The sequence below is a fragment of the Python bivittatus genome, unplaced genomic scaffold (assembly GCF_059951505.1).
Source record: "Python bivittatus isolate LINGU-HERP-01145 unplaced genomic scaffold, Pbiv_v1 ctg000340_np1212, whole genome shotgun sequence".
In the NCBI taxonomy this organism is placed as follows: Eukaryota; Metazoa; Chordata; class Lepidosauria; order Squamata; family Pythonidae; genus Python; species Python bivittatus.
The window spans coordinates 25,763,488-25,776,790 of record NW_028277056.1 but is presented as its reverse complement, the minus strand read 5'-3'; the positions used below and the strand labels follow the sequence as shown (position 1 = coordinate 25,776,790).

General features: G+C 36.0%; 1 protein-coding gene across 1 annotated transcript in view; it reads right to left on the bottom strand.

The window, feature by feature from the left end:
• ARHGAP31 (Rho GTPase activating protein 31) overlaps nucleotides 1-13,303 on the bottom strand; it is a 91,094-nt gene that overhangs the window by 32,980 nt on the left and 44,811 nt on the right. The window contains exon 2 of the mRNA XM_088140748.1: nucleotides 843-945. Coding sequence (XP_087996874.1) covers nucleotides 843-945 — 103 coding nt within the window. The remainder of the gene's footprint in view (nucleotides 1-842; nucleotides 946-13,303) is intronic.

Below are 13,303 nucleotides of genomic sequence, written 5' to 3'. Positions count from 1 at the left end.
GTTTTATTTTAGCTTCTTTATGTGGAGAAAGGATCAGGAATCTATAGCTTGGCACCAACAAATCCAAAAAAAAAATCTTGAAAAATAATTACATGAGTTTTAAAAAAATAGGATTTGGGCAATAAAGTAGATTTTGAAACACCTGAATATGATCAAGACTTCATTTGCAAATAGTGACAATCCTAATGTTTGAATATAATATCAACATGGCATTCGGCTTGAAGGACCACTTCTACCCATTTGTAATAACTGGCAGGATTGGCACACTCTAGGTGCCATTAAATTAAGCAATGTCATTTTAGGGGACCCAGGAGGCCTGTCTCCTCTGTGCTGCGCCTGTCCTCTGGAACACCATTCCTCTTGAGGTCCTTATGGCCACAGTCCCACTGACCTTAAGAGGCCATTAAAAGCCTGGCTCTTCCAACAAATATTGAGTTAAGTGTGATCCCACTGTATTTTATATGGATATTGTTGCTTCCCTGGTGCTGTTGTTTGTTATTAGTATTTTGTATTTTACTCTTTTATTATTTTTAGTTCTCATAAGCTGCCCCAGAATCATTGGTGGAGTAGGTAGCATTGGACATTGATTAAATAAATAACCTAAACTGGATTAAAATGTCTATGTACAGTTTAAATCACTTAGCTCTTGTTAAAAACTCCCATACAATGATCCTCAAGGTAGCTCTGAATTGGTTTTCTCGTTACCTTTCATAGCCTAATGCTATATTTTTGAGTAAAAATCTAGGTTCAGTCCACATATTTATAAAATTTTGTTATACAAAACACCTTCCTTATGAAAAACAAAGTGCACAAGAGGCTTAACATTGATTTATTTGTGTCACCTCAGTTTCTGAATGTTGGATGTCACACCAGAAAGCCGGTAGATTCCGTCCACAATTCCATGAGTCTCTATGAACTCTGCACAGCTCTTCAGTACTAGGGGAACTACCAGAAGGAAAGAAGGAATTAAACATTAATATTCGTTATTGATCATTACTGATGATGAATAAAGAATATACAATTGTGATCCAACTATTAATAAAAATAATTTCTAGATGAAAAACAGAATATACTCCCCTTTTCCCAACTATATGTATGGGGAGTAGAAACATATATATGGTTCTATTTTGTGAAATGAAACCTCTTAAAGATTTTTTTTTCTTGCCAACTTATCTCTAGACAGAGGTCTGGGGGGAAAAAACTGGAAATTTCATTATGATTTTATATATATATATATATATATAATACAGAAATACTTAAGAAGTGGGGAAAAATTATCAGGTTTGGCAATACGCCACATTAAAAAAAGAAAACTAATGTGAAAGGATTGAAAAGCTCATTCAATCCAGGCAAACAGCAAACCCTCATACAAAGATAAAAATAAAGGATCAAAAGGAGCAGAAATAGCTATAGATAGTAGCTCAGATTCAGAAAATGAGACTGATTTTAGAAAACCTTTTTTATGTAAAAAAATGTGCATTCTGTCTCACCTCCTTTTTCTCAGCCTTTTCCTAAAATATAGTATTTTCCATGTCTATAGGACAGTGTTTCTCAAATATGGTGCAACTTTAAGAGGTGTGGACTTCAACTCCCAGAATTCCCAAGCCAGTCATGTACACACCTCTTAAAGTTGCCAAGTTTGAGGAACACTGCTATAGGATGTCATGGAGATCAAAGGCTTTTTAAAAAAAGAACTGGTATTGATGTTTGTTTTTAATTTTAACTTCTGTCTGCCTGTTTATCACAAGCAAAATTAGAGATGCCACATTCTTTACTGTTCAGCAGCTTGTAGCTATAGTTACAGCAAAATTAGGATAGCTAAAATAACTTCAATGAATCCATTTCTCATTATTATGTTAATAAACTTAGACATTTCATTTCTATACAATACATCAATCACACTCTCATAAGCAAACCAAGTTATACATAATATACATATTTGTAAAGAATGCTAAAAATAAGCTATGCTTGTATCATAATTTCTTGCCATATTTTCCTATTTTTCTAAAAAAAAAATACCCGGTTCGCAAGAAAGACTTGCTTCTAGATTTCTGAAGATTTATCTCTAATTATCTCACACTGAGGATAACAGGCATTTTTTTATTCTTAAAGAGCAAAGTAGACTATAGTTGTGTTTTACAGTAGCAGTCTCTAGCGCACTCTTCATTCTTTTCACTTTTGTTTCCAGACTTCCAGACTTCAGTGTATGAGGGGTGATAATATGATGAAATAGTTATTTAACTAATTATTTAACTGATGCTCTAGCTGAACAAATTGTCTTACAGGAAAAACTCAGGCCTAGCTTAAGTGCAATATATACTTCATTGGATGAATATGCATTACTTAAATAATTAGTTCATTAAATTAAAATTGTACTGATTAATACAATTGTGCAAGTTGCTGTAAATTACAGTTTTCCAGAAAATGTATCATAGCTATAGATGAATTCATAGATTTTCTCACAATAACAAAGATATTTACATTCATTTCAGATTGCTCTGCCATTTTCTTCCTATTACAAAAAACAGCAAAAATAAAATATTGAAATTTGGAAACTTTTAGCGACTTTAGCAGATTCTGGCCTTGCATGCACATGATGGTAACCTATGATTTGTCTAATCAAGATAATATTTGCATAATATACTTGCTGGCTCAGTACAAAAAACTAAGAGTTTCTGAGTAAACCACAACTGGCTGCATTTGCATAATACACTATTCCATAAGCCAAGGTTTTTAAACCACAATAGCCATGTTCATACAATATGCTACAAACAAGAAAATCACATTTTGACTTAGTGTTATGAGCATACCCAGCTATTAAACTATGAACTATACTTTAAACATTGTAATTCTCATAGCATGCTAAACTAAAACCAAACAAGCTGTCCTCTGGCTTAATGATTCATGTGAACCCACACTGCATCTTGCAGTACAGAGCTACTGTCATGGAGGATTTATCTGTACACCCACATAGATAGCATCTCAAAAAAAAAGGTCCCTGCTGTTATACAGACCTGAAAATATGGCTTTTGATATGATATTGTATGAAATACAGCTTCTTCTTCCATGTGGTTTGTAAGATGTAGGTAAAAAGGATAATTTTCCACATCTTCAACATGCTAAATGAACCGTACCTCAAATGTAAAACCTCTGGACATTCAGAGACCTTGATTTGTTGGTTAATTGTAACTCATAGGCATCTATGCAGGGAAACAAGGGACACATCATAAAACCTGGGACTTACGAATTTCTGGCATATGTCAGGATGCAAGTACATAAGGGTGGGATTTGTGTCATGGCATCACCGTGAACATTTCATTATTTGACATACTGTAATCTCAGTTTGCTGTGGACTCCTGTCTAGCATCTTGAGATAAGATCTGATCTTCCTATTTCTGGCTTGAATGAACAAATGGTGGTAGCTCAACTTTGGAAAAGATAAGACAGTTAAAGATTAAGAGTTTAGAAATCTTGTAAAACATGTTCCATACAATGACAGGATATGTCTGCTCTCCATAAAACCGTCATCTGAATAATGTGGCTCTCAAGAAAGTAAAATATTTCAAATTTTGCAAGTTGAGAGTCATCATTTAATGGTGAACAGCTTTACAATGGGAATAAAAATTACATCTAATAGTGGAAACTATATTCTCGTATGAACAATATGCAAATGCAAGAAGAGGAAAAGACATGTTAAAATTGTCTGGATTTTCCAGGAGGAAATTAAATCCGCAGAAAAATCCTGTCCTGTTTACTCTTGTCCTTATGGCTATTTTTTTCCAAACTGGCCAGTGACACCTTTCTTATTCTGGTTCAAGCACCAGTTCACTTGGCTTTTGTGTTCCCCATCTCTTACTTCAGTCACTTGATTGGTAATGAAATTTGGCATTCAACCCTATATTTCCCACACCACTGTAACCAGCTCCTCCCCAGTTTTAAGCACATTATTTCCTGCTGTTCTCCCATCCTGAACTCTTCTATACTGAAAACAGCCTGCTTCATATGAGTAAAGTGTGGGTTTTGTGATGTCAAGAAATATCCACCAGAGACCCATTTCACTTGTGACCAAAAATTATAAGTCTTGACCTCAAGTTTCAAGAATTAAAGGGCTATGCATCAATTTCCTGCAGAGCTAAACTCCTCAATGAATTGACTGTATGAATGCAGAGGACAAAAATGTTCTTTTTCAGTAAAGCCAAAATCCAAAAGTAGTTTAGCTCTCTGACCTAGTACTAGCAGGAGCTGGGGTTAAGACAGTAATCATACCATACTAGGTACTGAGATAATTTTCTCCCAATTTGTTTGCAGCAGTTCTTAGTGGAAAGGAATCACAACATTAATCTAATTGCCCATATACAAGGGGGGGGGGGAGAGAGAGAGAGAGAGAGAGAGAAACTCTTATATATGTTGAACTTTTGCACTAAGTTCCTTTGTTTCCAACAGTATGTACGAAACTCCTGAAGAATGAATTAATTTTCTGTTCTTCATAGGGCAGTGGACAGGACTAAGAAAGAAGGAAAGTGTTATGTCTGAGGAAAAGATGGGCATGGCTGGATATCCCCATCTACTTACAGTACATCTATAATTGAAACCATACTGGAGGCTTAGGAGTTGGAAGTGGGAGTTGGTGTCAGGAAGGAAAAGGTCCTCATTTTACAACTACAATGGAATCCAGATGAGGAAGAAAGAGGGAATGTAAGCCCGCAGCATCAGTTGGGTGAAAAAAACCACTTGTAGTGAAAGTATTAATAGTTTTATTAATTAAAAGTATTAAAAGTTTTAAAAACTGGGGGGCAGCTTTAAAGTGATAGCAAGGAGTTATCAAGGAAATATTATCCAAGTGTATGTATCTAGAAAAAGCTCTACTTTCTGCTGAGTTATCCTGTTCACTTTCTGCTCTAGTAACTGTTTTGGAGATTTCATATGAGCTGCCTTCAAGTTTTCCAAGCATTGGGGTCTTCACATTATCTGATCTGGATAGTTAAGCATTATCTTCATTACTGGTGCTTCCAGTGGGCAGTCTAGTTTTACATCACCTAGTACTGAATGATTTGTTCTTCTAGTTGTCCAAGATAGTCTCAGCTTTCACAGCCGTATGTTACAAGCAGGAACACCATGACCTTCAAAGCATGCCCCTTTATTGTCAGTGATATGCTTGTGCACCTAATTCACCTAATGTCACTTCTTGCCTTGACTGATAGCATATGGAATGCATTCAAAAGAGAGGGTTCCCATACACAGGAGTACAAACAAAACGAGAAGCATTAAAATAGCTGCATCTTTTGAAAGGTTCAAAAGAAGATGCTACAGAAACATGTTCAACCACTTCATTTTGCTTTATTTGCAGGAAAGAACTGAACATGGAAGCCAAAAAGATGCCTTTCCTCTTGAAAGATCTCCCAGAATGGCTGCAGCCCCAGAGTCAGGGTGAGGCAAAAATTTCCTCAATAGGGAAATGGCCTGCACCTTAAAAACAAGATCAGCTTCACAACAGTATCACTTATACTTCAAACAGCCAGAGATAAGTCTGCTCAACTGCCAAACAGAGGCATGGAACTGATCCTGGAGTAGCACAAACACAGTGTTTTAGTGCCCCTTGTTTTGCAACATTTTTCCCCCCATTTTGGGAGATGGGGTTAAGTAACAGCAGTTTCATGAAGGAAATGCATTTCTTTTTCATCAGAAGCATTAACAAAACAAACCGCTTAACAAGTGACACCTATGCTTTCTTTGCTCTAAAACTGATCACAATTATCCTAATAAAAGTCCACTGTAAAAGTTATGATGCTGTCAACTTCATTGTTAATTATTTTATAACATTCCCACCACTGAATGTGCATTTTTTCATGGCAGCTTTACCCTGGGTGACCACCTGTATTGAACTGTCAACCATAACTCCAAGAACTCTTTCTCAGTCAGGTGCCAATAACTCAGACCCTATCAGTGTATTTTTTGAATTGACAAACACTGTTTTTTTGTCCATCATTTTATTCTCGCTTAAGCACGAGTACCATTTTAAGAAATCTTACAGGTCTCCCTTTTTTTCTAACAACACTAATTGTGGATCCTTATGGACCAGCTGTCACTATTAAAAAGTGAACTTGTCCCTTTTTTCCTTTAGACAGACCCTCCATGATCAGAAGATAAAACTTGTCAACATAGAACAGTGTGAGCGGATGTCTGCCCTACAATGTGTATTTAGACAAAGGCCTTCAACCCGCATAGCTATCAATTCAACACTTTTCATCAGCACTGCATTTAGTTTATAGAGGGGAAAAAACAGTATGGTCCTACACTCCTGTGCCAATGTTTACATTTGGCTACCGGAAGTCTGAGACACCTGTGTTTGAACAGGAAGATAGCAAACCAACATCAAACGGGTTTAAAAATGAATTGCCCCTTTCCAGCTTCCATGATCCATTCTGCTTTGGCTGCCCTAGGTTTCTCTTTGAACTTTGAACAGACACATTGGCTCTGTAGGATCCTGTCTATGTAATGGAGGCTACAGCTGCAATCATCCTATTTTCTCACTTTGCCACAACATCAGACAGTTCAGCAATTTATCCCAATGATTAGTATAATGACTTGCAAAGCCAACTAAAAGCTCAAGCCTATTTCAGCTATATGAAGCAACACACAAAATTAAATATATAAGAGTGCTAGACCTCAAAGTGAAGCTAAAGTTCCAGGAGTTTAGTCTCTGAAAAAGTCTCCAGGAAAAGGCATAAATGGTGGTAACAAACAAATGGAGGCTGAAAGGGAGTTGACACTTTGAGAGTGAGAGTGGACTCACTAAGGGAGAAATTGAACTGATCTACAGTATTGGGTGAAACTAGTAACTGTGGTTGGGGGGCATTCTATAAGTTAGTAGGAAAAGCATCAAAATCCCACCACTATAATTAGAGTGAAACAGAAACAGAAGTGGCAGAAGCAGCAACGCAAAGAAAAAACAACAACAGCTTCATTTATTTAAAAAAACACCAAATCTGGGCAGAACTTCAACCTGTCAAATGAGTCTGAAAAATAAAGTAATGGGCGATTTCATTAACTCATCCTCCACTTTTTGTCATCATTTGACTATTTAAATCACAATGACTGGCAGATGAATATTGAAGTAAATCCAATAAAATGCAGTGCATATAATAAAGCATCAAGTGATAATGAATATTCTTTTGGAGGCTCAGCTACACGTGCCAGTCATCAAATGACAAAAATGGTTAAATACCCATCATTGCTTAAATGCTTCAAAAAGAAAATTCACCCGCACAAATAGGGGAATATCGAATATGTATCTATGATTCAGTCCTTACTGTGTTACTTAGCTCCTCTTTTTTGGGGCGGGGGGGGGGGATGATCTTTCAAATACCGAATCTAAGCCTGCCTGCATGAGAAAACTGAAATAAAATACTGAGCCGTTACAGAAATGCAGTGTTAAATTTTTTTATAATTTTTTTTTTTTTAAAAAGAGAAATAAACACAAGAATCAGTGATTATCCTGTTCCAAAAAAGTAAAAAGATATAAAGAGGTATGGAATGAAATACAGTCCCTAAAGTTTGCTCTGTCCTTTTAAAAGCTTGCTTTTTCTGCCTTGTATCTGATTATTCATCAAGATGCAGTTTCATCCAAGAGACCTCACACCAGTTCAGATAATTTAGATACTTCCTGGACCAGAGAAACTGCTGTTGGTGATAAAGTTCCATATTCTTTTGCTCAACCTTCCAACATCAATTGAATTATGAAATAGTCCTAGATAGTCTTTTACTACACATGCTTAATGGAAGACCAATTTAATTTAGCTTTTCTCAAGCTTGCCAGAAACCTTTTATTTCAAGGACTGTTTTTTATACGAAAGGATTTGCTTATAATATAGTGCTCCTCTGACTGTACAGTATATACATAACACTTCTCTCTTCTACCCAAATTTGACATGTTTCAGCTGCTCATGCAGAAGTAGCCAAAACTTAACTTTACAAAATGAGACCTGTTGCAAGTGTCATATGCAATTGTTTAAATGAATCTTCCATCAAGAACATCAGATGAAATATTTTATTTGAGTTTATTTCAGTGTTTCTTATTAGTTCGATTTCCTATGTTTCCTATTCATTCCAAAAGTTTTACATTGTATTTCAGGTTGACCTTATCAGGACATTAATATGAATTATTGTTGAATTAAATTATTTTATTATTTTCTGTTACACATTGTCTTGTGATTCCATCCAGACAAAAGCCTGGTAAATGTGAAATTTTAAATTATAAATACAGAAATAACATGAAAAGATCATGTTTTTAGTTTTCACAATTTCAGGCCTTTTGGAGATGTGAAGGATAGTATTTGGAAACCCCTCAGAACACTGCACAATTGAAATTCAGACATTGCACCACCAAATTTCCACACAGCAATCTCAGAGAGCAAAAGGGCCTCACATGGGGTGCTAGGAACCATGAGTAGCTGGTGAATTGTCAGCCTTACTGATTTCCTTCCTTAATCTTACTTTACGATAGTAAATTGTCTCCATGTAATAAATAGTACTGCCAAAAAGCTTTGGAAAATGTTCATTCCGTGGTTTCTTGCACGAGATTAACTCACACAGTGGGAATTGTGAGGTCCTCCCTGAACCCTCACCTCCACACCCCCAACTCACGTTTTGTCATTTACCTACAAGCTTCTACTGTCTTATACCCAACAATCTAACCTAATCTTAGAAAGTCTGGAAGTGGCTCTTGAAACATTTTTTTTCAGCATTTAGCTCCTATAAAAATAAAAAGATGAATTAAAACAGCAAAAGTTAATAGAGTTTTGCACTTTTGAGGAAAGCAGTATTACTTATTTCCAACAAAGTTTTAACATTTAAATATATCAATTTAGATATATTTGCACTGATGCTTTAAGTCAGGGACCCCAAACTCTTCAACTCACTGATTCCCTCATGAAGTTTCAGATTGTTCATCAACCCCCAAACATTTATTATATGACAATAATTTAATAAATACTACTTTAACTAATAGTACTATGAATAATAACAACAACAGTAATGGACAGTCCCATCAATTCTGGGGGTTGATATTAACAATTTTGGGGAAGCCAGCTTCAGGGAGTAAAATTTAACCATTTTCTTTGTCTCCTAGCAGCAAAAAGTCAGGTGTCTGATATATACTCCATAAATTCAGCTCTCTCCAACTGAAATCTCTAGTTTTCCCCTGCCACTATTTTACGCTGTGATTTGTTCTCTGTTTTGTTTTCCATTTGGCAAATCCGAGGCTCAAACCTAGCTTAAGGAAAAACAAAGTATTTTTTTGCTCCACTATCTCTGGTCCATGTCATACCAGGTAGCATTTATCATTTCCTGTCTTCTACACACACCAGCACAATTCCCTTCCTGCATACTAGCTCTGAATTACCGGCCAAAGCGTTTCACAGGGCTTTCCTCTTGAGAGCCACGGTAGCTGAACAGCACAGAACTTCCTGTTGATGTCAGGCCTCACTTCCTCTTAAAGCAATGGAACTTCCTTTTAGCATATCTAACCTTTTCCATGAAAACCATTTTTCTACATAGATGGTAAACAGAAGCAGCAGCAGCAAAATAAGAAAAATGATTATTGTGATGATGATGATGATGATGATGGGGATGGCAGGGCAAGATGTATTTGCTTTGTTTTTTTCTTGCAATTCTCGTCCTACTAAAGGAAGAAAAAAAGATAATACATCTATTAAAACCTCAGTTCTCTTTTGAATTAATTGCCTTAATTCCAATGTTATTATTTTAGCACATTACTAGATTTATATGTTTTAATTTGGAAAAGGGAGGTTCAAGATTGATTGGCCTGAGGCCATCAATTCTGTGATTGTACCAAGTATGGACAGTTGTTCAAAAAGCAATGTAAATATTGTCATGCATTAGGTTTTGATTTGCAATCAGTATTCATATTCCTGTTACAAAGCTGCAAAATAATAGGCATTCATATTCTTTAGCTTTAGCAATGATTTTGTGATGGAATGGAATTATGAAGGCCAAGCTCAGGGAGATAAGCATTTTCTTAGCTCACCGGAACCGCGTGGGAGGAACAAAAGGACGAGACTGGCACCTCCCTGAGGAATTCACACTGTTGTGGCTGGAGGACTTTGGGAACTGGGGTTTTAGTCTGGGAAGATTCTTGCTAGAGGTTGTAGCTAATAAACATAGCTGGACTGAATTTACATGGTCTCTTGGAGTTCCTGAAGCATGTATGTGTTAATGCTAGTATGCAGTGCCATCATTATACAATGCCACGATATGTACTGGTATTTGTATTTGTGTGAGGGAACGTACATACCAGATGAAGAAATAAGACTCATTCAAAGCAGGCCATGGAAACAAAAAGGTTTATTCTGGAAAACGTCAGCCTAAATAGCATATGGAGAATGACAACTTTGAAGAATGCGCAATATATGATTCTCACAACAAAAATGGTGCCCCAAACAAAATATGGTTTTTATGTTAACTGGATGAAGCAATGGTATTCCAGCAGAAAAATATGTATAGATATACCAGGAGGTATAAGATAAATGCCATTCTGGGACTGGCCAAGTCTTGCTGGGCTGGTCAAACCTTGTTGGAAGTTATGAAAATGTCTGGAACTATAGACTTTTGGACATAACACATAGAACAAGATACTGTGCCTGATAAGTATCCTGCCTTGATTCTTCTGGAACTCAATCCTGTTTCCAGCTGGACTTTGATTTCATAGGTAGATATAAGTGTATGAATGCATCAGTAAGTGGAGATTTTAGTTCAGAAAGTGAACAACAGAACTGTAAACCTAAATCTGTTTCTGTATGTTCTAAGTTATGGTTTAAAAAAGAATAAGAAGTACAATAGCACTAAAAGTGTCATAAAGATTCTTTTTACAGCTCTGAGTGTGACAGTTCTGACACCCTTAAATGAAAGCAGGTCAGAAACTACTGTCTCAAAAATGTTATAAGATCCTGAGTAAGGCAGAACTGGAATGAGGGTATAAATCTGAAGAGCGATGCTGCTAGCCAATATTTTAGAAGTCCTCTGCATTTATTCAGCATACAAATTTAATGGCCAGAAATGTGGTCGGGCATGAAGTTTGCTCCTCTGTAAATTTTCAAAAATTGAGTATTATTGTGTGCAAGAACCAACACTTTTGGTAAGTTCAACACTCAGCCTGCAAAGTTCTGCAGAGGCATCAATATATTCAAGGGCACTAGAAGCTGAGTTTTTGTGTATGACTTCACCCTATCAAACTTTAACCACAAAGAGCCCAAATATCCATTAAAGCTTCAACTCTCTGAAAAAAACTACAGAGTCTAATTCTAGTTCTAGTTCATGAAGCAGGTAGTGCTTCATGCAGCATGTCTGGAAAATCCAAAGTATGTATGTTTGTGTATGTATGTGTGTATATATATCCACACACATGTTTAATATCTAAAATTCATTAGCATAAAGAGGTGTCTGAAAATAATTGACATAACACAGTGTGCTCAAACAGGTAAGCCTAAGCATGAAGTCCAAATGACTAATGGTCTATCTCATACTGAGGGAAGTGAAAGTATGCAATTACTGCTGATAGGACTACTACTCATTTTCTGAACCAAAGTGGACAACCAAATCAATCATACAATTCAAATTGGAATAGATAATCAAGATGCCGAACAATGCATCACTCTTTACACTAACTGAATTAGAAATGGTTCTGTGAGCTTCTAAGATTGAAAAGCCACAACTAATTGATAAAACCACAACAATTTCCTTCATTATTTTCAGTACTGTGTCCAATGCACTGTATTTCCTTTGCTTTCTTAATAGATGCTTGGACTATTGTATTACTCCTAATATCTGATGGGAAGATAAAATTAAAATTGGCTCTTATTTAAATTACACAAACACTTCTTACTCAGTTATTATGCTGACTAGAAACAGTATGAGTTTCGAAAAATATTCTTACCCAAAAACACAAAATTCACAATTTTAATAGTCAAAAAATTCACACACTTTTCTTTCAGACACAAGCACATACACTCTCTCTCACAGACAGACACATCTGGCATGCAGCAGGCAGATTGGAACAATTTGTTCATATACCATATTTTATTTTATTGCACCCAATTAGTCACAAAGGAATGGAAATCTATGACTACTACTTTCAGAGATTACCAGTGAAGCTTGACTCCATAACATCTAATTTTGCTCTTGGTTCTCAGTTTGAATCTTGATTCAAATTTGCCAGCTGGAAGACCTGCAGATCTGAATGAAAATAGCCTGATCTTGCAGAGTAGAGTTAATAATTACATGCAGGGAAGTGAAAATATCGGTGTACCACTTATCAACACATATGTCATTAGAAGGTCACCATCATGGGACAGAATGTTTATCTGCAGAGGTAACCTTGCTCTGTTGAATATTTTATTATGCATCAGGTTTTACTTATTCTACTAGATTTATGGTCAAAGACTATAATAATTTTTTAATGAAAATATAGGTTTAAATATAAATAGGAGTTCAATGTATGTTAGAAAGTATTAATTCGTGTTATTTATTTATTTATTTATTTATTTATTTATTTATCAATCAAATAGATATGGCCACCCAACTCACACAGTGACTCCGGGCAGCTTACAAAGTAAAATCCCCAATACAAAAACCCATTAACACCCGCCCTCTGCAGCAGCCAAAAACACAATCAAAACAAGCACTTGATCAGCTTGGGGTCCCCAGGCCTGCTGGCAAAACCATGTCTTCAGGGCCTTCTGGAACAACATTATCCAGCTTGTTGTGGGTGAGTCTGAAAGTAGAAGTCCATAAGTGGGATACAGTTGTATGTTATACTCCAGTGATTGGTTATAATGAAAGAGCTAGGAAGGAATTTTGGGGGGGAAAAAACTTCAACATTCTGACTGAATGTGATACAGGGGAAAAAGTTATATTTCTAGATGACATGAATGAATGGATATGAATGAGACAAAGAAGTACAAGAAAGTAATTGGGCCATTCAGAGACTCAAGAATGAATGGGAGTGGTAACTGGTAAGTATTTACTTAGAATAAGAACTGACTTGGATATTTTTTTAAAGCATAAATCTGTTTATAAGTACACCCAACAAATGAATGAACCTTGATTTGAAAGCATGATTTGGATTTTTTGTGGGGAAATATTGAGAGAATAATGTGAAGTATGCAAGGTTGATCAGAGGTTCTGAATGAGGGGCAGATCATTTTTTGCTGTTGACAAGAGTGAACCTTGAAAGAAAAATGGGTATGAAAGAAAAGGAAAGAAGTAAAAGAAATGAGGGTGTAAGTAG